This window comes from Bombina bombina, chromosome 1 (genome assembly GCF_027579735.1).
Source record: "Bombina bombina isolate aBomBom1 chromosome 1, aBomBom1.pri, whole genome shotgun sequence".
Taxonomy (NCBI): domain Eukaryota; kingdom Metazoa; phylum Chordata; class Amphibia; order Anura; family Bombinatoridae; genus Bombina; species Bombina bombina.
Window position 1 is genome coordinate 606,576,236 of NC_069499.1, and position 27,537 is coordinate 606,603,772.

The following is a 27,537-nucleotide window of genomic DNA, read 5'->3' on the forward strand; positions in this document are numbered from 1 at the left end:
TACCAAGCTCACTAGAAACTTGTTTTTTTCTGAGCCATTGTCATGAGTTGCTTGCCTTGTGTTTTTGGCAGGTGCAGATCACTCAGTATGCGGACTCCGTGGCCTTGCACCTTGCCAAGATCTTGGAGTCAGACAAGCACTGTGATGTAATTTCTTCTGCCAAGTAAGCTACCTCTTGAATTTATCAAATTGCTGGTTTATTTCAATCTTAGATAGGGTGGACTTTATGTCCTTTAAATATTTTATTTCAACATAGTATGCATGCTGGGGTTTACCATGGTGGACTGCAAATAGAAGAAAGTCCCTGAAGAAAATGGCTGCTATATTTAAAAACTAATGCTTTTTTCTTCAGTTATTTGGGAAGTGCATGAAAACTTTATGAAAAGTTAATTGCAATAGCTCAGCAGATCTTTCTTTTTTCTATTAAACTCAGGTTCTTGTGCCTTTCGGTTAATGATTTCATCACAGAAGTTGGTAAGGCTTACCAGAGAGCAGCAGAAAACAGAGAAGAAGCAGATAATATGTCAAGAAAGGTAAATAAGACTTGGTAATGAAGATGTATGGTCTGCTGTCTGATACTATCTTAGATGACAGCAGCATGTTATAAATTCTGTTATGCTTTATGGATAGAGAGGATATGAGAAAAGAATAGAAGAGACAAATGATGGTATCTAAGCTTAGCTGTAAGCTTATTAGGGGTTTATTATCTATTAAATTAAACATAATATTAGTGTTATCATCTGTAATTAGTTACACTGCCTAACAGCTACTTTTCTTTCCCAGAGTGGCAGCATCACTTACAGTTCTTTACATTTCTAGAGGGCGTACCTTCTGTATTCAGAGCCACATGTAACTATACACAAGTGCTAATACCAAACTTACTTACATAAGTTTACTTTGTCTGGTACCAATAGTATATTATAGTATTAGTCATAGAGATCTTATGTCTAAGTAATTTACACACATCCCTAGTAACCTGTCCAGTTAGTATCTATACCTAGACCTTTTTCCATAACATGGATTGATCCACATAACTTCTAAAAGTTCTATCCTTGTCTTGTTTGGTTCACTAACAGTGTTCCATGCTCAATGAGAAGCTGGATTCTTTGGTCAGAGCTTTGAATGAGGAGTCTCAAGCGATAATGGCTCCTTCCCCATGGAGTCTACATCCTGACTCTGCACTGAAGGAGAACAGCAAAGAAGTAAATGAGAAGGGAGATCTTGGAGAGAACATAGCCAAGAATTTTAAGTCTAAGGAGCAGCTGATGCTAAGGGCAAACAGTTTGAAGAAAGCACTGAAACAGATCATAGAGCAAGCTGAGAAGGGTAAGAGAACAGCTTGGCTGCTTTGTTTGTCTGTCTGTCTGAGGATGCAACTTCCAATAGTGATCCAATAACCTTTAAGGTGTTGCATTCTCTGACAATATTCACAAAATGCCTTTATTTGTTCATTGTTGGGATATGCGACTAACATTCTGTACCCTGATCCTCCAGCTGTGGATGAGCAGAACAAACACACACAAGCATTCAGTACCCCTGTGACATCTCCAATTCAGAAGGAAAGCTCAGAGGAATTTAACAAGGAGGATGAGAGGTTAGGTAAGGCTACAAGAATCTATATTCTTTGTTGAATCTATTAAACCCATCAGTCACTTTTCTCCTATATTGGACTGCTGGCAATTGTGCGTCCCCATGTGACTGAACCTATCTCTTTTTCAGCCTCCAGACGAGCTACTGTCTCATCTACCACCTCCTCTATAATCCTCGATCGACCCTTTGCGTTTAGCCCCCTGCACTTTACGGAGGATACTAACTCTATGTAAGTGAGTGACTGGTACACAGAGACACACATCAGACAGCCACAAGCAAAATGATTTACTGTGCATCCCCACTGTGATAACTACACTTAACTATATATGTCCTTGGTGCATTTACATATATACAACACAATGACCAAACAACGCAATTGAATTTATTTACCTATAATCATGTTTGTGTACTGCCTTCATTTCATGTTTACACTTTTGTGACCATGCACTGTTCTTCCCTACATGTACCCACTGTAATAACCAGGCACTGCACACCATTATCACGAGGCACTGCCCATGTATCCTATTGTGTAATGGACTACCAATCCACTATCAGGATCATGTAGTATCATATAATGCTTTTACCCTCCCTTATGACCAGGCATTGCAATGCAGAGTATATATTCATCATGAGTTGCTTTCCTCCACATGCACCAACCACTATGACTAAGAAAGCAACCCATTGTGACCAGCTAACTCGTCACAGCATGAGCTCACCAATATGACCAGGCACAAACTCATGATACCTGCTTGTTTTCTTCAGTAACTGCAGCCATTACATTCCCCATTGTATATACTCAACAAGAGATAGCATGACCCGCATACTGCAAAAATCATGTACTATTACCCACTGTAAAACTAGATAGTAAGATCTTTTGGATAGACATGTAGCATATATGAGTCTTATATAAATCAAGGCAAAATGTCTATAGCCTTTCATTTATATCACTCCCATTTCAGACAATTTTCAGAGAGATGCACTATGAATAATTACTTTGGGATTGGACTGGATGCCAAAATTTCCCTTGAGTTTAATAACAAAAGAGAGGAACATCCCAAGAAATGCAGGTAATTGATAGAACCCTATGTATAGTATGTAACCAGATTCTTATAGACTTTACCATGAAGTTATATCTTTTAGGTGATATTTGTGTGCCATATGTGCTCTAGTTTTTCGTTTTGATGCAAATATTTCCTCCATTTATATATATATAACCTGCAGTGATCAAGTGCTGAGGCACGAAACATGTTTGCAAACTGGTGTCTCTGTACACACTGAGTTAACTTTTTAACTCTATTTTTCTTGGTGCTACGATGTGATTTTTACTTGGATTTATAAGATTAAAGATTTTTTTACCTTTTACTGAGCAGGTGTCTGTGGACTGTTTTGCGCTTATTTTTCCTACTGGTTTTCTATATATATATATATATATATATATATATATTCCTCCTATTGCTCATATTTCCTTTAACTTTAATTGGACATATATAACCTGTCACCATAATTCTAATTCTACTTGTTGCTTAGTATAAACTGATCTATATAATGCCTTTTATTTTTCAATATAACCATCTTTATAACTACTCCTGTGGCATCATATACACCCCCCCCCCTTATTGCTGCTAGACCCTCCTTAATAGCATGATGCTACCTATAGTTCTTAATTTCACTTTTCTATGATTACACCGTAAACATGTTGTAAATAACCCTTCCCTACAATTCTATATGATGTTCTTTTTAATTCCTCACAGTAATTGATGATATTGCTTTATATTAAATCTCATTAGATTTAATGCTTCAATTAACCTCTCCCTTTATAACCCTTCCCCTTGTGTAGCAGTCGCACACGGAATATGATGTGGTATGGTGTGTTGGGCACTAAGGAACTACTTCAGAAAACATATAAGAACCTAGAACAGAGAGTCAAGTTGGAGGTTAGTAAAGTCTAGAACCCTAAATATTCATCATAAACCATAAAGGGAATCCTTCAGGTTAAACATCAGATAACTGGACTGCAATTAAAGGGACTTTTTAATGTAAAATTGCATGTTAATGTTGCTCCTGGTTGGCTTGTCAGCTGTGTCCTGCTCATGAGCTGCAATGCGTCCAGCTCCCAAGGGGGTCTTTTTTCTAAGTGTTTAACCCATTTGTGGGGGATAAATGCAAAAAGTACAAGCATTAACTGTCTTTGAGAAAGCGCCATAACGGCGTGAAACGCATCAGATGACATAGGCTGTGTTCCATTGTACCTACACTCCTCTCCTTATGTCCTGTGAATTGTAAGTTTTTTTTACAAATTTCAATAAACATGTGAATTTTAATCACTCACTTGATTTCCTGCACCTGGACTACCCTCTTTCCATTAACTAATAAGAGCAAATAATTTTTCATTAGAATGTCTATTTTTTTTTATATAAAGATACTGCAGTAGTGTTATATTCCAGCACATTCTCCCATCCTGTATCTGATTTTAGGTTGCACATTTTGCCTTATTAGGTGGGATGGCAAATGTCTTCATTATTAAATTCAAATATTTCTCCAAAATTTATCATATTCAATTTTTTTTATAGAACATACTAGTCTCAAAGCCTGTGTACACGGGCCAAAATGTGTAATGCCAGGTATGTTCCCCTCTCCCTCATCCCCCTCCTGATCTCCTCTCCCCCATCCCCCCTCCCTGCTGCTGTGAACATTTTTTTTCTGTAGGGTAGCGGTCCCTCCCGCCCCCCTCCAGTGATGGGCCGCCCAATCGCCTCCCTCCTAACCCTCCCACGTAACCAACGATTGGCACCATCGCTGCCCGGTGCAGAGAGGGACACAGAGTGTCCCTCTCTGCTTCGGTACCTCTGCAAGACTATTTCTGCACTGCCCCACTTGTGGGGCATGCAGAAATAGCGCAATCTCGCTACTTTTAGAGAGATTGCGGCAGAGAGAGACGGTCTCTACTGAGCATGTGCATTGTCTCGCGCACGTTCAGCGGTCACTGATCCTTACGACCAGGTATGTTTGTCTTGCGCTGCAGTCTCTACTGCTCATGACTGCATCCGACAAACATACCTGGCATTTTATAATATAGGATATGGAAATATTTCCTTTAATTCATATTTTATTGTCTATTTCAAATATGTCATTTGTGAATGTCAGATATAAAATTAGATTAAAATGTTAAACATGCTGGTGACACCAGTATTTCTTTTGCTGTCCTACTCCTGCCTGGCTACTTTGTGAGTAAGGACAAGGTGTCCCTCCTTATAGCTAAGCTCATGTTTGAGTATTAGTGGTGCTGGAAATAAAGAGATAGGGGCTGATTTATCACGGCCCGAATGGGGCCGTATACACCTATTTCTGTGTGAGCCCTCAGGCTCGCCGGAGACAGGAGTTAAGAAGCAGCGGTCTTAAGGCCCCTTCTCCTTAACTTGTCTGCTACCTCTGAGGCGGCGGACAGCAATTAGCCAGATCGGATATGATCAGGTTGATTGACACCCCCTGCTAGTGGCCGATTGGCCGCAAATCTGCAGGTGGTGGCATTGCACAAGCATTTCACAAGAAATGCTTGTGCAATGATAAGTGCCGACAGCGTATCCTGTTGGCATTTATCGATATCCGCTGCACTTTGATAAATAGGCCCCATAGACTGCAAGCTTTTTTACCTCTAGACAAGACTGAAACAGTTTGCTATTTTAGTACTGGTACCTTTGGTCCATGTTTATGTACATGTGAGGAAGATATTCATGCATACAGGACATGCAATTTGCTGAGCAAGGAATGAATTAATTCTAGAGAAATAGTGGAGCAAACATTCATGACCAAAAGGTCAGAACATAAGGGATCCCGACAGAGCAGGGAACTGTCAGTAACATATGAGAAGGTGCTGCTGGAAGCCTCTGGCTGAGAGGAAATACAGAGATAACAATGTGAGACCCAACTGAACTGCTGTTTTTTTAGTATTAATCAAAATGATCAGACAGGCGGCTTCACACACATCACAGAAACTTGGTGTTATTGTTACTTTTTGTTCCTTTAGTGTGATGGGGTGACCATCTCCTTACCAAGTCTTCAGGGCATCGCCGTTCTCAATATTCCAAGCTACGCTGGAGGCATCAACTTCTGGGGAGGAACCAAAGAGGACAGTGTGAGTGAGGACCTCGCATGAACTTGTATGTCTGATGGGGCAGAGTCTGCTTTATATTGCAAATGAAATGGGAAAAGACTTTAATTTATTTATCTAGTATTTAAAGGGACACTCAAGTCAAAATTAAACTTTCTTTTTAAAGACACGATGAGTCCACGGATCATCTTCATTACTTATGGGATATTAACCTCCTGGTCAGCAGGAGGAGGCAAAGAGCACCACAGCAGAGCTGTTAAATAACTCCTCCCTTCACTCCCACCCCGGTCATTCTCTTTGCCTACGTTCATGCTAGGAAGAGGTAAAGTTAGGTGTTAGAAAAGATTCTTCAATCAAGAGTTTATTATTTTTAAAGTAGTACAAGATTGTGCTGCTTTGTTCTAGGGTGTAGCCGTAGTCCATATCAGTCTCTTCAGTAGAGCTTTTGGTGGCTTTAAAGTAATGGGAACTTGTGGGACATAATTCTCATTGCGCCTCCCATACATTTATGCTGCCCTTATCCTGATGGTCTAAGCAATCTTATTCAGGCTTTATCATTTTCCCCAGGGCTATGGGAGGGAGAGGACCTCTTAAACCTGCTGGACTGTCTTGCTGTCGGACAGCATTAAGGTAAGTGCTTACTTTTTTATTCTGGGAGAAACACAAAACTCAGAGGAAAGTGGGCACTTTAATTATATACTTAAACATTTTGGGGCCTATCTATCAAGCTCCGAATGGAGCTTGATGCCCCGTGTTTCTGGCGAGCCTGCAGGCTCGACAGAAACAGCAGTTATGGAGCAGCGGTCACAAAGACCGCTGCTCCATAACCCTGTCCGCCTGCTCTGAGCAGGCGGACAGACATCACCGCAATTCAACCCGATCGAGTATGATCGGGTTGATTGACACCCCCTGCTGGCGGCCCATTGGCCGCGAGTCGGCAGGGGGTGGTGTTGCACCAGTAGCTCTTGTGAGCTGCTGGGGCAATGCTTAATACGGAGAGCGTATTGCTCTCCGTATTCAGCGAGGTCTGGCGGAACTCATCCGCACTGTCGGATCAGGTCCGCCAGACTTTGTTAAATATAGGCCATAAGGTTCGGTCATGGGGCTCTTTTATGTTGGGACATCATGCTCTCTGTGTATGGAGAGTCTTGGGACAGCATATGTACAGGCACTGGGGCTGGGAGCTAAGCTTGTTTTTCATTACGGTTAATTTCCCTAATGGTTTATTTTTTCTGTGAAGCCGGTCGGGTTGTGTGTTTTAGTCGGCGGGGCTATCGTTTTCGCCGCTTTCTGTGAGCTGTGCAATATTCTGCCGTGTCTGGTGTGAGGGACGTCGGAACAGTGTCGCACTATAACCGCATGGATTTTACTATATAGAGCAAGCGGTTTTAGTGTTATTGGAGCCCTTATCATCCGGATCGTTAAGAACATTGCAGTGACCCCGGTTGGCAGGTAGGCACCTCAGCAGAGTTGCTGAGGTGTTTGGGTGTCTGAATTTTCTTTAATTAACTAATGGGGTAAATTGTTTCTTGCTGCAGAAAAATAGTTGTCTTTTTAAAATTTAAAGACACAGTAACGGTTTAAGTGATTCAATTTTTTTTGGAGATATAAAGTAATTTGATTATGTTCTAATTTTTTGGAACACTTTTCTTCATGTAGTAAAAAAGTTTCATTTTATATTTTAAAGGGACAGTAACAATTTAGTATTACATTTTTTTTTTTTTATTACATTGTCAGCTTATTGTTTTTTAGTATGGACGTAGGAGCCGTGCAGAATGTTACTTGCTCAATGTGTTTGGATGCAAATGTGGAACCACCAATCCCTTTTTGTCCCTCATGTATTGAGAGGGCTTTATGTTATAAGGAAAAGATTTTGCATGAGCATAATTTTTCAAAAGCGGATGCTTCTCAGAAGTCTAATGACGAGATTCAGAGTATACCGCAGCTTTCTCCCCAAGCGTCCCAAACTTTAACGCCCGCACAAGCAGTGCCCTGTACTTCTGCTCTAGCGCCTGCTGGAGTTACCTTAAAAGACATAGCTGTGCTTATGTCTTCCACAATTTCTGATGCGTTGTCTGCTTTTCCTATGCTACAAGGCAAACGTAAGAGGAAAGACAATCATGCGGTCAGTGAGGTTTCTGATGCAATGGTGGCAATCTCGGATGTACCCTCCAAGGGAACTGAGATGGAGGGTATTGAGGTCCCATCGGAAGGCAAAATTTCAGACTCATTGCCTTTAACTGATTCAGAGGTTGTATCTTTCAGGTTTAAACTAGAACACCTCCGCCTGTTACTCAGGGAGGTTTTGGTTACTTTAGACGACTGTGATTCCACAGTAGTGGTCGCTCCAGTGAAGTCGAGTAAATTGGACAGATATTTCGAAGTTCCTTCTTACTCAGACGTTTTTCCATTGCCGAAGCAGGCTTCGGAGATTGTTTCTAAGGAATGGGAGAGACCAGGTATTCCCTTCTCTCCCTCTCCTATTTTCAAAAAGATGTTTCCTATAACTGACTCTGTCAGGGAGGCTTGGCAAACAGTTCCTAAGGTGGAAGGGGCTTTTTCCACCACAGCCAAGCAAACTACTATTCCCATTGAGGATAGTTGTGCCTTTAAAGATCCCATGGACAAGAAGTTGGAGGGTCTACTTAAAAAGATTTATGTTCACCAGGGTCTACTATTGCAGCCAGCTGCGTGCATTGCTACTGTCACTAGTGCGGCAGCTTATTGGTTTGATGCTCTGTCTGAGTCTCTCAGTACTGAGACTTCCTTGGAGGAAATCCAAGATAGGATTAAAGCTCTGAAGTTAGCTAATGCTTTTATTACGGATGCTTCTCTGCAAATGACTAAATTGGCAGCTAAAAGTTTGGGGTTCTCTATCCTAGTCCGCAGAGCTTTATGGTTAAAACCTTGTTCTGTGGACGTGTCATCCAAGTCTAAGCTTCTAGCGATTCCTTACAAGGGGAATACCTTGTTTGGACCTGGCCTGACGGAAATTATCTCTGATATCATGGGAGGTAAGGGTCATCTCCTTCCTCAGGATAAGAGAAACAAACAAAAAGGGCAACAAAGTAATTTTCGTTCCTTTTCCAAATTTCAAGGGAAATTCTTTCTCTTCCTCTTCCTCCTCCAAACTGGAACAATCTAAATCTACTTGGAGACCCAACTAGTCTTGGAACAAGGGTAAACAATCCAAGAAGCCTGCTGTTGAATCCAAGACAGCATGAAGGACGAGCCCCCGATCCGGGACCGAATCTGGTAGGGGGCAGACTTTCCTTCTTTGTTCAGGCTTGGGTTCGGGATGTTCAGAATCCATGGGCAGTAGAAATAGTGTCCCAGGGATACAAACTGGAGTTCAAAAATTTTCCTCCCAGAGGAAGGTTTCTTCTTTCAAGATTATGTGCAGATCAGATAAAGAAAGAGGCGTTCTTACATTGTGTAAGAGACCTCTCCTCTCTAGGAGTGATTGTTCCCATTCCAGTACAGGAGCAGGGGCAGGGGCAGGGTTTTTATTCAAATCTGTTTGTGGTTCCCAAAAAGGAGGGAACCTTCAGATCTTAGACCTCAAGAGTTTAAACAAATTCCTCAGAGTTCCATCATTCAAGATGGAAACTATTCATACCATTCTTCCATTGATCCAGGAGGGTCAATTTATGACGACAGTGGATTTAAAGGATGCTTATCTGCATGTTCCTATCCACAGAGATCACAGGTTCCTGAGGTTTGCTTTTATAGACAAACACTTCCAGTTCTTGGCTCTTCCTTTCGGGCTGGCCACGGCCCCCAGAATTTTCACAAAGGTTCTGGGGTCTCTTCTGGCGGTTCTAAGACCACGAGGCATTGCAGTGGCGCCTTATCTGGATGATATTCTAATCCAGGCACCATCTTTTCAACTAGCAAGATCTCATACAGAGGTGGTTCTATCCTTCCTGAGAGCTCACGGGTGGAAGGTAAATCTGGGAAAGAGTTCCTTTATCGTGAATATAAGGGTGACTTTCTTGGGAACTTTAATCAATTCTATATGTATGAGGATTTTTCTGACTGAAGTCAGGAAATCAAAGATTCTCGATACCTGTTGAGTTCTTAAGTCCAATCCTCGGCCATCAGTGGCCCAGTGCATGGAAGTAATCGGACTGATGGTAGCGGCAATGGACATCATCCCGTTTGCTCGTTTTCACCTCAGACCTCTGCAGTTAAACATGCTCAGGCAGTGGAATGGAGATTATGCAGACTTAACTCCTCAAATAAACTTGGAACAGGAGACGAGGGACTCACTTCAATGGTGGTTGTCTCTGGATCATCTATCCCAGGGAACCTGCTTTTGCAGACCGTCCTGGATGATTGTGACAACAGACGCCAGCCTTCTAGGTTGGGAAGCTGTCTGGGGTTCCCTAAAGGCTCAGGGAGTGTGGACTCACCCAGAGTCTGTTCTTCCTATAAACATCCTGGAACTAAGAGCGATCTTCAATGTTCTTCTGACCTGGCCTCAGTTAGCCTCGGCCCAGTTTATCAGATTACAGTCGGACAACATAACTTCAGTGGCCTACATCAATCATCAGGGAGGAACGAGGAGTTCCTTAGCGATGACCGAGGTAACCAAAATAATCCGGTGGGCAGAGGCCCATTCTTGCTATCTATCGGCGATCCACATCCCAGGGGTGGACAACTGGGAGGCGGACTTTCTGAGCAGGCAGACTTTTCACCCGGGAGAGTGGGAACTCCATCCGGAAGTGTTCTCCAACCTGATTCTCAAATGGGGTCGGCCGGAGTTAGATCTCATGGCATCTCGTCAGAATGCCAAGCTCCCGAGATACAGGTCGAGGTCCAGGGACCCCCAGACGGAACTGATAGATGCTCTGGCGGTTCTTTGGTCCTTCAGCCTTGCATACCTATTTCCTCCGTTTGCGCTTCTTCCTTGGGTCATTGCTCGAATCAAACAGGAGAGGGTGTCGGTGATTCTTATTGCTCCGGTTTGACCTCGCAGGATTTGGTATGCAGATCTGGTGGAAATGTCATCTCTGCCACCTTGGAGACTTCCGTTGAGGAAGGACCTTCTGATTCAAGGACCATTCCTTCACCCAAATCTAGTTTCTCTGAAGCTGACTGCTTGGAGATTGAACGCTTAATTTTATCCAAGTGGGCGTTTTCTGAAACAGTCATAGAGACTATGATTCAGGCTCGTAAGCCTGTGACTAGAAAGATTTACCATAAAATTTGGCGTAAATACCTTTATTGGTGTGAATCCAAGGGCTACTCATGGAGTAGGGTTAGGAAACCTAGAATATTGTCTTTTCTCCAAGAGGGTTTGGAGAAGGGTTTATCAACGAGTTCCCTAAAGGGTCAGATCTCGGCTTTATCTGTTTTGTTACACAAATGTCTGGCAGATGTTCCAGATGTTCAATCGTTCTGTCAGGCCTTGGTCAGGATCAGGCCTGTGTTCAAACTAGGTACTCCTCCATGGAGTCTTAATTTAGTTCTCAAAGTTCTTCAAGGGGCTCCGTTTGAGCCTATGCATTCCTTAGATATTAAGTTGTTATCTTGGAAAGTTTTATTTCTTGTTGCTATTTCTTCAGCTCGTAGAGTGTCTGAGCTCTCGGCGTTGCAATACACTTCTCCTTACCTTATTTTCCATTCAGATAAGGTAGTTTTACGTACTAAACTAGGTTTTCTTCCTAAGGTTGTTTCAGATAGGAACATTAATCAGGAGATTGTTGTTCCTTCCTTGTGTCCTAATCCTTCTTCTCAGAAGGAACGTCTTCTGCACAATTTGGACGGGGTCCGTGCTTTAAAATTTTACTAACAAGCGACTAAGGACTTTCGTCAGTCCTCTTCTTTGTTTGTAATTTTCCCTGGAAAACGTAAGGGTCAGAAAGCTACGGCTACCTCTCTTTCTTTTTGGCTGAAGAGTATCATCCATTTTGCATATGAGACTGCTGGACAGTAGCCTCCTGAGAGAGTTACGGCTCATTCCACTAGGGCTGTTGCTTCCTCATGGGCATTCAAAAATGAAGCTTCTGTGGAACAGATTTGCAAGGCTGCAACTTGGTCCTCTCTTCACACTTTTTCAAATTTCTATAAATTTGATACTTTTGCCTCGGCTGAGGCAGCTTTTGGGAGAAAGGTTCTTCAAGCAGTGGTGCCTTCCGTTTAGGTTTATGCTTACCTGATAAATTTGTTTCTTTTTAGACACAATGAGTCCAAGGCCCGCCCTGTTCTTTTAGACAGGTTGTTAATTATTATAAACTTCAGACACCTCTGCACCTTGGCTTTTCCTTTCTCTTCCTAACTTCGGTCGAATGACTGGAGTGGGAGGGAAGGGAGGAGCTATTTAACAGCTCTGCGCTTTGCCTCCTTCTGCTGACCAAGAGGTGAATATCCCATAAGTAATGAAGATGATCCGTGGACTCATCGTGTCTAAAAAGAAACAAATTTATCAGGTAAGCATAAATTTTCTTTTCATGATTCAGCTAGAGCATCAATTTTCCAAATTACTTCCATTAAAAATGTGCACAGTCTTTTTATAATTACACTTTTGTAAATCACCAGCTCCTACTGTGTATGTGCAAGAATTCACAGAATATATGTATATGCATTTGTGATTGGCTGATAGCTGTCACATGATACAGGAGCAGTGGAAATAGACAACGTTCAATTTGTCAGAAAAACTCTACTAGTTATTTAAAGATTAGACTAAGGGGCCAATTTATCAATGTCTGTTGCGTATCATGTCCAACAGACATCACTGAATGCCGACAGCATACACTGTCGGCATTTAACATTGTACAAGCAGTTCTGGTGAACTGCTTGTGCAATGCCACCCCCTGCAGATTGGCCGCAGGGGGTGTCAATCAGCCCGATTGTATAGGATCGGGCGGATTGCAGATCGCAGCCTCAGAGGCAGTGGACCAGTTATGGAGCAGCGTTCTTAAGACCGTTGCTTAATAACCGCTGTTTCCGGCAAGGATAGATAGATTGATAGATAGATGATAGAGATAGATAGATAGAGGGCTGGAATGGTAACAAACAGACATTATATTACAAATTTAGCCATCATTGGGGATAAGATTTGGCTTACAGTGGCATAATGTAAAGAATTTTAAGACACTGTGAAACAGTCATATAAAGTATGTCAGACAGCCTCTTGCTAAGTTACACATAAAAGCAAAATCACTTACCTATAGTCCTCTTACTCCCCACTCTCACTTTCATGAAGTTTTGTATGAATGTTGTATGTGTGTATGTATAGAATGAGTAAAATAATTAGCATTGTATTCATAACTACACAGGTAAAATTTATCTCATTGACATTGACACTCACATAGATTACTAGTTTTGCGCTAAACAGGGTACGAAACTAACTCAAAAAAAGTTGCGTTATTTCACTCTCCATAGCGCTGCCATTACGAGTTACTGAAAAGCCTCCTTGTGCGTGCGATATGGTGGCATTAAGCTCCATACCGCACAAAATCCAAGGACTGCTTTGACGTGCTCGTGCACGCTCTTCCCCATAGACATCAATGGGGAGCTGAAGTGCGGAATGAAAAATCTCCCTAATGCAACCCCATTGTTGTCTATGGGGAAAAGAAAGTTATGTTTAAACCTAACACCCTAACATAAACCCCAAGTCTAAACACCCCTATTCTGCCGTCCGGACATCGCTGACACCTAAATAAAGTTATTAACCCCTAATCTGCCGCTCCTGACATTGCCGACACTAATAAAAGTTATTGACTCCCGACATCGCCAACACTTTAATAAAGTTATTTACCCATTTTCCGCCACTCCCCGACATCGATGACACTAATAAAAGCTATTAACCCCTAATCCGCCGCTCCCTGACATCGCCACCACTATAATAAAGTTATTAACCCCTAAACCTTCCGCCTCCCACATCGCCGCCACTACATAAACCTATTAACCCCTAAACCGCTGGCTCCCCACATCGCAAAACACTAAATTAAACTATTAACCCCTAAACCTAACTTTAAATTAAAATTACAATATAACTATATTTAAATAAATAAAAACTTACCTGTCAAATAAAAATAAACCTAACATTAAAGTAAATGTAAATTTTGATGAACCAATGCCCAGTTTTTAATAATCCTGTTAAAAACAGGGGCATATTCATTCATCAAACGTTACATTTCACTAGTTGCAAGCCTCTTCCAGCCCATTGCAAGCCTCTTCATACATCACAATGATGATCCCGGCCTTCCTCCTATCACGGCGTTGCTTTAGGCAATGATTCTATAGTAAAAAAGGGGGATCTCACTCAATAGAACGGATTATTAAGATAACAAAACTAAACACCTTAAAAACCCAAAAACCTCAATGTTGGGCAGAAAAGAAACGTATTAACAAAAATATTTAAGGTGCGCCTCTATAGCCCACTACACAGTATATACAGTCTTAAAGTTGAGAAAAATTAACAAACAATCACCTAGATTACGAGTTTTGCATTAGAGGCTGTGCGGTGCTAACGAGCAGTTTATGCTCACCTCTCACTTACAGACAGCGCTGGTATTATGGGTTTTTACAACCCAGATAAGAAGTGAGCATTGAGCAAAATTTTGCTCCTTACCGCACTCCAATACCAGCGCTGCTTACGTTAGCGGTGAGCTGGTGTAACGTGGTCGTGCACGATTTCCCCATAGAAATCAACGGGGAGAGCCGGCTGAAAAAAAGTCTTAACACCTGCCAAAAAGCAGCGTAAAACTCACCAACGCAGCCCCATTGATTCCTATGGAGAAATAAAATTTATGTCTACACCTGAACTTCAATCCTATTGGCTGATCCAATCAGCCAATAGGATTGAGCTTGCATTCTATTGGCTGTTCCAATCAGCCAATAGGATTTTTTCTACCTTAATTCCGATTGGCTGATAGAATTCTATCAGCCAATTGGAATTAAAGGGACGCCATCTTGGATGACGTCATTTAAAGGAACCTTTATTCAGTCTTAGCCGTCGTCAGAAGAGGATGCTCTGTGTCGGATGTCTTCAAGATTGAACCTGCTCCGCGCCGGTTGGATGAAGACTTCTGCCCGTCTGGAAGACCACTTCGCCCGGCTCGGATGAAGGCTTCTCTCGGATTCGTTGAGGACTTCGGCCCGGTTGGATGAAGACTTCTCCCGGGAAGGTGATCTTCAAGGGGTTAGTGTTAGGTTTTTTTGTAAGGGGGTACTGGGTGGGTTTTAGAGTAGGGTTGGTTGTGTGGGTGGTGGGTTTTAATGTTGGGGGGGATTTGTACTTTTTTTTTACAGATAAAAGAGCTGATTACTTTGGGGCAATGCCCCGCAAAAGGCCCTTTTATGGGTTATTTGTAATTTAGTGTAGGGTAGGGCTTTTTTTATTTTGTGGGGGCTTTTTTATTTTGTTAGGGGCATTAGATTAGGTGTAATTAGTTTAAAAATCTTGTAATTTGTTTATTAAAAAAAAATTTAGTGTTTGTTTTTTTTGTACTTTAGATAATTTAATTTAATTGTATTTAATTTAGGGAAATAATCTAATTGTAGTGTAGTGTTAAGTGTAATTGTAACTTAGGTTAGGTTTTATTTTACAGGTACTTTTGTATTTATTTTAAGTAGGTAGTTATTAAATAGTTAATAACTATTTAATAACTTTTGTACCTAGTTAAAATAAATACAAACTTGCCTGTAAAATAAAAATAAACCCTAAGATAGATGTAACTATTAGTTATATTGTAGCTATCTTAAGGTTTATTTTACAGGTAAGTATTTAGTTTTAAATAGGAATAATTTAGTTAATTATAGTAATTTTATTTATATTTATTTAAATTATATTTAAGTTAGGGGGTGTTAGGGTTAGGGTTAGACTTAGGTTTAGGGGTTAATAACTTTAATATAGTGGCAGCAAAGTTGGGGCGGCAGATTAGGGGTTAATAAATGTAGGTAGGTGGCGTCAATGTTAGGGACGGCAGATTAGGGGTTAATAATATTTAACTAATGTTTGTGAGGCGGGAGTGCAGCGGTTTAGGGGTTAATATATTTATTATAGTGGTGGCTATGTCCGGTTCGACAGATGAGGGGTTAAAAAAAATTATTTTAGTGTTTGCGATGTGGAGGACCTCGGTTTAGGGGTTAATAGGTAGTTTATGGGTGTTAGTGTACTTTTTAGCACTTTGGTTAAGAGTTTTATGCTGTAGTGTAAAACTTAACTACTGACTTTAAAATGCGGTACCAGTCTTGACAGGAGAGGGTGTATCGCTCACTTTTTGTCAGACTCGTAATACCGGCGCTATGCAAGTCCCATTGAAAAAAGAGGTTACGCAATTTACGTAAGTGGATTTGCGGTATTTCCAAGTCTGGCCAAAAAAGTGAGCGGTGAGCCTGTACCTGCAAGACTCGTAATACCAGCGGGCGTTAAAAAGCAGCGTTAGGACCTCTTAACTCTGCTTTTTAAGCCTAACGCAAAACTCGTAATCTAGCCGAATATTATTTATAATACACGTATTTAAGTATAGTCCAAGTGGTTCAATTTTGTTGCTTATTTATCTCTCCACTCTTATTTATAGACAACAAAGACCATATATGATTAAAGTAGTCTTTCTTGTTTTTTTCTATAATGCCCAAGATGATTGAAAATACCTCTATTTGTTAATTACATAAAAAAACTTCTAAAACCACATAAAGTGTTGTATTATTATAACCTTCCTTACTATATATATAACACTACTCCTAGGTTTTCTTTGAAATCAATGAGTAAATTATAAAAATTTGATGAAAAAATTAATAAATTAAATTTCATAAGCAATATTTAATAATGATTTACATAATAAACTAGTAGATCAAATTTACACATATAAAAGACATCAAATAAAATTCATCAATTGATGAATGAGATAAATTTCAGAGTCAAATCCAGCAAATGTTTTTTTGATTATTAACCGACACTAAGACACTTGATGGTTAATCTGAACTATTGAATACCTTTTCAGGCAATTACTGGTAAAAGCTGTTCCCTTGTCTTTGTTTTAAATCACTCAGTCCCAGCTATCAACGCTCTTTCCTCTGGACTATAGATCCTCCAGCACTTGTATTGGCGTTTTTTGTGCCTTGCTGAAAAAAGTGGCTTGGCCTGCTATCTTCTTAGCAATGCTTACCCACTCCGGATCCTCTCTAGCTCCAATCGTTTGTATTGCGGTTGAACTTATAGCTCCTAGCTGTTCGGTGAGATGGTATTCCGTTGTTGTAGATTCAAAAAGTACTACACTGCTATGCGTTTCAGCTGATTCCTTCAGCCTTTCTCAAGCAATGATTCCCCTGGGGGGGAAGCCGTGATTGGAGGATGCCGGAATCATCATTGCTGACATATGAAGAGGCTTGCACCGGGCTAGAGAAGTGCTGGCGCGGCTTTCAAGAAGAAAAGGTAAGTATTTTAACAAAACCAGTGAAATGTTTTTAATAGGATAAATTAATAAAAATTAACCTAACATAACTATTTTAATAAAATAAAAAGTACTACTAAATAAAAAAAACCAGTGAAATGTTTTTAATAGGATAAATTAATAAAAATTAACCTAACATAACTATTTTAATAAAATAAAAAGTACTACTAAATAAAAAAAACTAAATTACAAATTTGAAAAAAAACTAACACTACGAAAAAAATCTAAAATTACAAAAAATAAACGAAATGATCAAAATTAAAAACAATTACACCTAATATAGTAGCCCAATAAAAATAAAAAAGCCCCCCAAAATATAAACACCCCCTAGCCTACAATAAAGTACCAATAGCCCTTAAAAGGGCCTTTTGTAGGGCATTGCCCTAAGTTACACAGCTCTTTTACCTGTAAAAATAATACAAAGTCCCCCCAACAGTAAAACCCACCACCCAACCAACCCACCAAAATAAAAAACCTAACTCTAAAAAAAAAACCTAAACTACCCATTGCCTTAAAAGGGCATTTAGCTCTTTTACAAAAGCTCAAAGCCCTAATCTAAATAAAACCCACCCAAAAAAGAAAAAAAAAACAACTAACAGTAACCCCAGAATATCTACTCACGGTTCCTGAAGTCCGGACATCCATCTTCATCCAGGCAGCAAGAAGTCTTCATCCAAGCGGCGCCACCTTCATCCATCTCGGGGACATCTTCTATCTTCATCCCGGCGGTGCGGAGTGGAGCCATCCTCGAAGCCAATCCTACGTGGAGTGTCCTCTTCATACGGTTACCACTGTACACTGAAGTTGAATGCAAGGTAGCTGTTTCAAAATGGCGTACCTTGCATTCCTAATTGCTGATTTGATTCTTCAAATTCAAATCAGCCAATAGGATGTGAGCTTCTGAAATCCTATTGGCTGTTTGAAATAGCCAATAGGATGAGAGCTACTGAAATCCTATTGGCTAATTTGAACATTTTTTTCAGCGTTAAAAGCCGTACCACAACACTTGTAATCTAACCGAGTATTAGCTGGAACAACATTAAGTTTTTTGTATGATGTGGTCATTTTTAATGGCTGGTGATGACTTTCTACTATGTGATAAAGTTTGCAAAATGCAATAAAGAAAAATGTAAATGATGCAAGAAGTGCAATAAAGCGCACATATTTCTGTGTGTACCCAATCTTAAAGGACCAGTAAATACAGTAGATTTGCATAATCAACAAATACGTGATAGAAAAGACAATGCAATAGCACTTAGTCTGAACTTCAAATTACAAATTTCGGGAGCCAAATTGTCCATAAGGTGAATATTTACAGTTATTATTATTATTATTATTATTATTAGGTATTTGTAGAGCGAGAACAGATTACGCAGCACTATAAACATAGGCATTATGCAAGATAACATTTATAGGGATCAAATGGGTAGAGGGCCCTGCTGGGTAGAATTGCACTGTTGTAGTCAACTCTTATGAAGGCGATCTACAAACAGCTGCGCTCATAGGCTTACATTCTAAGGGGTTCAAGGGGAAAGCAATGGAGTTAGGAAAGGTTATTGTAGGTTGCATGCATCCCTAGTCTTTAGGGAGTGTTTGAATCTGTTAAAACTAGGGGAGAGTCTTGTGGAGCAAGGCAGAGAGTTCCACAAGATGGGAGCCAGTCTGGAGAAGTCCTGTAAACGGGAATGTGAGGAAGTAACAAGAGAGGAGGAGAGTAGGAGATTGTGAGCAGAGCGAAGGGGACAGGAGGGAGAGTATCTGGAAACAAGGTCTGAGATATAGAGGGGAGCAGTGCAGTTGAGGGCTTTGTATGTCAGAGTCAGAATTTTGTGTTTAATCCTGGAGGCAAGAGGAAGCCAGTGAAGGGAGTGGCAGAGAGGAGCAGCAGATGATGAGGGAAGTGTAAGGAAGATGAGCCTGGCAGAGGCATTCAGTATGGATTGTAAAGGAGCTAGGTGGCAGCTAGGGAGACCAGTAAGGACAGAGTTGCAGTAGTTGATGTGGGAAAGGATGACAGAATGGATTAAAATCTTAGTTGTGTCTTGTGTAAGGAAATGTCTAATTTTAGAGATGTTTTTAAGGTGGAAGCGGCAGGCTTTAGCCAAGGACTGAATGTGAGGAGTGAAAGAAAGGTCTCTGATTTACAGTGATAACTAACTGGTATGAGAGATGTATCAGTATCACAGTAGCTGAATACTAAAATACAAAACTGGTGATAAATAAAAGTGGACTATTTACCATGTGGTATCTTCCCTATACTGTAATCTAATTGCATTGCTTTACGCTCATTTATATATATCACACTAGTTTCTAGAGGCTAATGGAAACCTTCATCAGTAAAAGTGTTTCACATGAGGCATTTAAAAATATTTTACCCATTTGGAAATTATCAACAAAGCTGGGCTGTGATAGATTTGTCTTGTCTGCTATCACTTGTTTAGAAACAATACTTACGGGCTTTTTATTATGAATCCAATACAATTTTTCTCATTTTGCAGAATTTCGGTGCCCCTTCTTTTGATGATAAAAAACTAGAGGTGGTGGCTGTCTTTGGAAGCATTCAGATGGCAATGTCACGCGTCATTAATCTGCAGCACCACCGTATAGCTCAGGTAATTTTAATAGCTCTAGAATTTACAGTTCAGAGACTATAAAATGATTTTGAAATTCTGCTATGTTTACGTAGGTAATTTATTTTTTAAAACATTCTTGATTCAAGAATGTAATTGATTATATAAATCAACCTCTGGAACTTAATTATGTATAAATGCTAAATATAGTCTCATTAATTTCTATAATTAACATCTAACATTAATTATTGTGATTATTTCCCATTTACAGCTAAGATCGATCAGTTTAATATTTTTTCCATCCTTCTTTTGCCAGTGTCGGGTAGTAAAGATCACCATCCTGGGGGAAGAGGGAGTTCCAGTGCAGGTGGATGGAGAAGCTTGGGTGCAACCTCCTGGAATCTTGAAAATTCAACACAAGAACCGCGCTCAGATGCTCACCAGAGATAGGGTGTGTGAGTGGTAACTCTAGAGTGACTAGCAGTATGTGACAATGGAAGCAGTCTAGACACAATGTTAGCGCATGCCTCAGTAGTGCCATACCGGCAACAGGGATAGAGCTACAACCCGGTTCCCATAAATAGTTGCATTGGTAAATATCATGTAATTAGACTATTCCCAATTTTAGCACTAAATTCTGGTATACTTAAGTCCCAGAATTTGAATTTTTTTTTGATACAACAGGAAGGCAGATCCCATTAGAAGTTGTAACTTGTCATATCTCACAAATGCCAAGGTGGGTCGTTACTGTCTAGCAGATCTTTTTTTTTGCTGAAAAACACTTTTAAAGTAGGAAACTTATATTTATAGTACCAGATAAATGTATTGCCCAGAAAGCTGATAATAATGACTATTCTAAAACTAGATGGAGAGAATGTCTTAATACAGTATTTTTCTTGAGGATGTCAGTTAAAGTCACCAGGCAATAATTCCAGTTGCTGCGTACAATGAGACAGTATTTAAAGGGATAGAAGGGTCAAAGTTGAAATGTGCATGGGTGCATTTCAATTTGAAGTAGAAATATTTTTGCATTATACTTCCTTTAGCCTTCTCAAAGAGTCAGTAGTGGCTTGTATGAGACAAATTAAATCTTCAAATGCATAATCCACACTACCGGCAGCATTCTGAGCTTGAATGCTGGTGCAGGGGCCCACACAGCATATATGCATATGCTGCTGAAAAGCAGTAATAACTTTTTACTATAAGTACAGTATATATACTAATGGAAGTATATTGCAAAAATATTTAATGTTGACTGTCAGTTGACTTGACTTTCACTTTAATGTGGATTTAGCCAATTAAGTCTTCCCATCCCGTTCTCTTAATACATTAACATATAGGATATAACCTTCGTTGTGAGACCATATTTTTGCTCTTTAATTGTCTGCATATCCAGGCATTTGAAAACACTTTGAAATCCTGGGAAGACAAGAGGAAAGGGGAGAACTACATGGCTATGCCCAGACCACGGCTTCATTCCCAGCAATCAATGGAGTACCTCACTGAGGATGAGTGCACGCAGATGCAACAGCTGGAGAACTCTGCGAGGAATCTTAATAACAGGTAGTCCATTGTAATATGCCTAATTGTTTTACCATAAAGGATGAAACCACTGATTACCCCATGTCAGGGACAGCACATAGTATGGAAGTATTTACAGTGATTCTGCTTCTCACCTTGTTATCCAGAGATGTAGTACATGCCCTAAATAACATAGAATTATTTTAGTGGAAGTCTCAACTATTATGAGTTGTGCAGATCTGATGGATCTTACAGTAGTAGCTTGAATTATAGACAAGTTGTATAGCATCTAAATATGACTGAGCATGAGTGACCCATTTGTGAACAAACATTGATAAAATACCTTCTTGGGCCTTCATTGACTAACTCTATCAATGACGCTGTACCATTGCATTGATCCCATGTTTACATTCTTAGTCCTCTTCTCTTCTCAGGATTAAGGAAGTAGCTAAGTCTCATAAGGCTGTTGAGCAGGAGCTGGCCCATGCTGTAAACGAGAGCTCTCAGGTCCTCACTGAAGCCTTTTCCAACAAGAGCAATAACCCAGCGGAGGTAAGTCACTTCACATTAGAAAAGCTAGTAACAAATTTATATTAAATGCGCAATACTGATAACCTGCCAATCCTGTTTTATTTCCAAATACAGATGCTTAGCAGAAATACAGCTGTGGATGTGGCCATTAGTGTGAAGGCCTTGTATACGGAGACCAGGGCTTTCCTGGGAAGCAAGCAGGTGAGTTACTGTTTAATTAAATTAATAATGCACCAGCCAGTTGTGCCTTACTAAAAATTCAGGTCCTGGGAGAATTTACATTGGCATAACCCGTTATAATGGAAACAAGGAAATAGGATTTCCAATTTAATTTGAAAAACAGTCAAGTTTTAGGGATGGTTAATTTATACTTCTCTCATGAGGCCTAATGATCAAAAACTCTTCAGCATGGAGAGAAATCATGCAAAATATTTCTTTTTTTGGAGTGTTATATTATAATGTGCATGTCTCTCCTTCACATCCAGAACTCTGCATAGCGAGATAAACAGCTCCCAAGCTAAAATTTGCCTTTCTATAGGGCCGACTTAACCATGGGACTAAGTGGGTCCAATGGATTCCAGCGGCACTTGACAGAGGACGGAACTTCAGTGAGTCTGTCACTGTCATACTTGGCAAGACTGCTCCTGTCCTTTCTCTCTCACCACATGTATTGGTCAGCCATGCACAAGTGGACTGTATGGCAGTGCCGGCACTTCACTGTCACCAGGCTAAAGACCGCTCCTATACATCCTCTAGTGATAGCTCAAAGCGAAGTTCGGGGGGGGGGGAGCCCCTTTGTTAGCAAGTTCAGGATAGCTCAGCCCCTTCCAGCTATACAGGATAGCAGCAGCAGACTCAGGGAGCCAGACTCCTATAGCTGGTTATCAATTCTAGTTTTCTGGAGCAAACCACCCCCTCAGTGCTGCAATAATAGGATTCTTATGGATCATTTTGGGGTGCTCATCCAGGGGGTGCTGGCAGTGGTGGCTTTCAGCACACTAATGAGTGAGTATAACTGCATTATTGGCTAAAGTGCTATGTAGGTAGGTTCTATATCTATATAATTCCCCATAATGTGTACAGCTTTGTTAGTACAATGTTTTAGTTGCCACGTTATGCAACGCCTGTCAGTTTATAAATATTTTATATATACTGTAACAGCAAATGGCTGCAGTTATGTCTATTATATCAAATCTTATTATGCTAATTTGTTTACATAATAGTGTTACAATGTTTACCAATATATAAGTAGTAAAGTTTATTTGTATAAATGACAAACTGTGTATGTAAACTAGGCTAAGCTTGCATTATGTTCCACTATATAAACTCCACTAAGTTGTTGTTTTTTTTATACAAAACTCCTAAGCCATGAGTTTCCCACATGTTGCATATGCTGGGCAGATTAGGGATAGACACATAAACACTCAAACTATTACAGCATGTCCCCCTTTTGTATTGTGCTAAATTTAGCCCTATAACCTCAGGCTCTCGTGTACCAGCCTATACAAGAGATGTGACAATTGTGTGGCAAATCCAAAGGACAGACAGTAGAGTTGATTGGTTTCATTTTATTGGCAATTTTTTATTTATTTAAATAAAACCCCTGTGTTAGTAGTGGATAATATGGGAAATATAGGGTTAACAGTACATACACTTAAAATAAAAATCTGGATTGGTATGAATTGTTTAACCCTTATTTAATTGTGGTCACTTGCTGTTCCAATCAGCCAATAGAATGAGAGCTCAATCCTATTGGCTGATTGGAACAGCCAATAGGATGAGAGCTCAATCCTATTGGCTGATTAGAACAGCGAATAGGATTTTAGCAGCTCTAACTCCTATTGGCTGATTGAAATCTTTCAGCCAATAGGAATGCAAGGGATGCCATCTTGGATTGCGTCACTTGCATTGAAGAATCAGTATACGTCGGCGACTGTATGAAGAGGATGCTCCACGCCGGATGTCTTCAGGATGGACCCGCTCCGCGCCGGCTGGATGAAGATTGAAGAGGCCGTCTGGATGAAGACTTCTTGCCGCATGGATGAGGACTTCGCAGGCTGGATGGATCCTTCAAGCGGAACGTCAATAACTGTAAATGGATCGTCGGGGGTTAGTGTTAGGTTTTGTTAAGGGTTTTTTGGGTGTTTTTTTTTTTTTTTATTAGATTAGGGTTTGGGCAATGTAAAATAGCTAAATGCCCTTGCCCATACAAATGTCCATTTCAGGGCAATGGTTAGCTTAGGTTATTTTAGATAGTTTTTTTATTTGGGAGGGTTGGTTGGGTGGTGGGTTTTACTGTTCGGGGGTCTTTGTGTTTTTTTTACAGGTAAAAGAGCTGATATCTTTAGAGCAATGCCCCACAAAAGTCCCTTTTGTAGGATAGGGTTTTTTTTTTATTGTGGGTGGGCTTTTATATTTTGATAGGGCTATTAGATTAGGTGTAATTCTTTTTTATTTTGGATGATTTTGTTTTTTATTTTGTGCAATGTATATTTGTAGGGGGTGTTTTATTTGTTGTAGCAAAAGAGCTGTTTAACTTGTTTTGGGGGTGGGGGTTTGTATAATGTTAGGGGGTATTTGTAATTTTTTGGAGCAAAAGAGCTGATTAAGTCAGGGCAATGCCCTACAAAAGGCCCTTTTAAGGGCCCTTGGTAGTTTATTCTAGATTAGGCTTTTTTATTTTGGGGTGTTTTTTTAAGGGTATTAGAATAGGAATAATCTTAATTTTTTTGGATAATTTAGTTTAATTTAGTTAGTTTTTTTGTAAGGCAGGTTAGGTTTTATTTCACAGGTGAGTTTGTATTTATTTTAGCTATGTAGTTAGTAAATAGTTAATCACTATTTACTAACTTTTCTACCTAGTTAAAATAAATACAAACTTACCTGTGAAATAAAAATAAAACGTAAGCAAGCTACAATATAACTATTAGTTATATTGTAGCTAGATTATGTTTTATTTCACAGGTAAGTATTTAGTTTTAACTAGGTATTATTTAGTTAATAATTGTAAATTTAATTTAAATCTATTTTAATTATTTTAAAGTTAGGGGGTGTTAGGGTTACGTTAGGTTTAGGGTTAGGGGTTAATAGTTCAGTTTAGGTTGTTGTGATGTGAGGGGCTGGTGGTTTAGGGGTTAATATGTTTATTTAGTTAATAATTGTAAGTTTAATTTAGATCTATTTTAATTATGTTAAAGTTAGGGCGTGTTAGGGTTACATTAGGGTTAGGGTTAATAGTTTAATTTAGGTTGTTGCGATGTGGGGGGCTGGCAGTTTAGGGGTTAATAGGTTTATTTAATGGTAGTGATGTGGGAGGCCAGACGTTTAGGGGTTAATAGCTTTATTTAGGTGGCGGCGATATCGGGAGCGGCGGAATAGGGATTAATATAGTTGCGGCGATGTTGGGGTGCGGCGGAATAGGGATTAATAACTTTAGTATAGTGGCGGCGATATCGCGATCGTCAGATTAGGGGTTAAAATGTTATTTAGGTGGCAGAGATATCGGGAGCGGCAGATTAGGGGTTACTAACTGTAGACAGGCGTCGTCAAAGTCGGGGGAAGCAGATTAGGGGTTAATAACTGTAGGCAGGCGTCAGCAGTGTCAGGGGCAGCAGATTTGGGGTATTTATACTCTGAGTTTATGTTAGGGTGCTAGGTTTAAACTGTAGTTTCTTTTTCCCCATAGACATTAATGGGACTGCGTTACAGAGCTTTTGTTTCGCGATCGCAGGTGTTAGACTTTTTTTTTTTTGCCGGCTCCCTCCATTGATGTCTATGGGGAAAGTGTGCACGAGCACGTCAAACACAGCGCTGCTTTTGTGTACGATATGGATCTCAACGCAGCCACATCGCCTGCACAAGCCGGGTTTTTTTAAACGTGTTATGGCAGCGCTATAGGGAATTAAATAACTCAACTTTTGTGGTATTTTTTACTTTCCCTATAGCACTCAAAACTCGTAATCTAGATGAAAGATATCAAGAGAATAAAGAAATATGTATAATAGGAGTAAATTAGAAAGTTGCTTAAAATTGCATGCTCTATCTGAATCATGAAAGACAAAATAAGGGTAGTATCCCTTTAACTTGCACGCGAATAACAAGTTGAAAGTAAATGCTAGCTACTGTTGACCTTAGCAGTGCGAGTGACAGGGAAACCTTGCATAACTTGTAGACCTTGGCCTATGAACAGTCGGTTGAACAAATCTAATTTTAAGAAAAAGTCCACGTATATGCCTTCTTTTTCTGCAATACCCAATATTTCTGTGTTTGTGCAGAGTGTTTCTGAACAGTTTGCGCAAATTCAGATTATTGGAATTATTATTGACAATTTGTCTTATGGTGAACGCAAAGCTCGAGATTATTATATCTGGGAAGCTACACATCAACTTTCGGATAGTAATCAATACACTCCCGTGACTAATGTTGATTTTCAAAAATCACATAATGAGTTATGATTTCTTCTAAATGATGCTAGGAGATCTAATTTGAACACTAGTCGAGCACAAAGTTTTTTGTACAATGCCAAACCTAAAATCCCAGTTTTTTACTGGATTCCTAAACTTCACAAATCACTGTCAAAACCTCCGGGCCGTCTTATCATTTCTGGGATAGGAGGCCCTACTGAAGGAATTAGCAGATACGTGGATTTCTTCTAGCAGCCCTTTGTTAATGAACTCGGGACCTTTGTCCAAGATTCGACTGATGTAATTAAGAAATTAGATGGAATCACTGTAACTAACAACACATTGTTGGTATCTTTGGACGTCGAATCTTTATACTCCTCCATCCCACATTTTGTGGGATTGAAGGCTAGTAGATCTTTTTTGGAGACTAGAGGGTCTGGATATGAGAAACATACTCAATTTGTTACTAACCTACTTGAATTTGTACTTACAAATAATATTTTCCTGTTCAATGGGAAATATTATAGACAGAAACCTGTTACTGCCATGGGGGTAACGTGTGCACCGACCTATGCATATTTACACCTAGGATGGTGGGAAAACAACATTGTGTTTGGCGAACATGCTGCATGGGTCGATGCACACGTTGCTCTCTGGATTCGTTATGTGGACGACATACTCATTCTATGGGAAGGAACTGAACAGGAGCTTCTCAAATTTGTGTCTGTCCTTAATTTGAATGATTTTATCATTTTTCTCACATGCAGTTATGATGTTAATGCAATCAGTTTCTTGGATCTCCTTGTTAGTAAAAGACAGAATGCTATTGTAACTGAACTGAGGTATACCGTAAAACCTACGGCATCCAACAGCCTTTTGTTGGGATCTAGCCATCATCCGGAAAACCTTAAAAAAGGTATTCCATATGGGCAATTTTTAAGATTGTGCAGGATTTGTACAGAAACAGGCTGTTGAGATGGCTACCAGGTTTCATGCCAGGGGATACTCTAAAAGATGTGTAAAAAGGGCCCTTTTAAAGCCAGAAATCAAAACAAAGAATCTAAAAACAAGGAAGCCACTACTAAGATTAGATTTATTACAAAATTTAATTCCCATTGGGATAAAATTAAAACTATCTTACAAAAAAACTGGCACCTGCTATCTCTAGATCCTGTTTTACAGGAATATGTAGGAAATTATCCCCTGATGTCGGCACAAAGGGCCAATAATCTTAACCCCTTAAGGACCAGCGACGTACCCTGTATGTCACTGGTATTTTTTTGGGACTTGATTGTTTTATAGCGTGGTCTTGAAACCAGCGTTGAGACTGCTTTATTCCACAAAGCCTGCTGGAGGGAGGGCATTAATAGCGTGTTCTTACTAGACTAATGCTATTATGTCCTGAAAAA

The 27,537-nt window shown here is 39.9% G+C and overlaps 1 protein-coding gene across 4 annotated transcripts in view; it reads left to right on the top strand.

The window, feature by feature from the left end:
* The window catches only part of LOC128645753 (diacylglycerol kinase delta), a 245,823-nt gene that overhangs the window by 187,418 nt on the left and 30,868 nt on the right, over window positions 1–27,537 (top strand). For 3 of the 4 annotated variants that reach the window (XM_053698975.1, XM_053698977.1, XM_053698978.1), the window contains 13 exons: window positions 72–163; window positions 434–533; window positions 1,077–1,326; window positions 1,495–1,599; window positions 1,720–1,819; window positions 2,550–2,657; window positions 3,428–3,524; window positions 5,615–5,722; window positions 19,602–19,715; window positions 19,990–20,124; window positions 21,070–21,236; window positions 21,629–21,746; window positions 21,840–21,926. In XM_053698975.1, the coding sequence (XP_053554950.1) occupies window positions 72–163; window positions 434–533; window positions 1,077–1,326; window positions 1,495–1,599; window positions 1,720–1,819; window positions 2,550–2,657; window positions 3,428–3,524; window positions 5,615–5,722; window positions 19,602–19,715; window positions 19,990–20,124; window positions 21,070–21,236; window positions 21,629–21,746; window positions 21,840–21,926 (1,581 nt within the window). The remainder of the gene's footprint in view (window positions 1–71; window positions 164–433; window positions 534–1,076; window positions 1,327–1,494; window positions 1,600–1,719; window positions 1,820–2,549; window positions 2,658–3,427; window positions 3,525–5,614; window positions 5,723–19,601; window positions 19,716–19,989; window positions 20,125–21,069; window positions 21,237–21,628; window positions 21,747–21,839; window positions 21,927–27,537) is intronic. The other variant, XM_053698976.1, reaches the window with a different exon arrangement.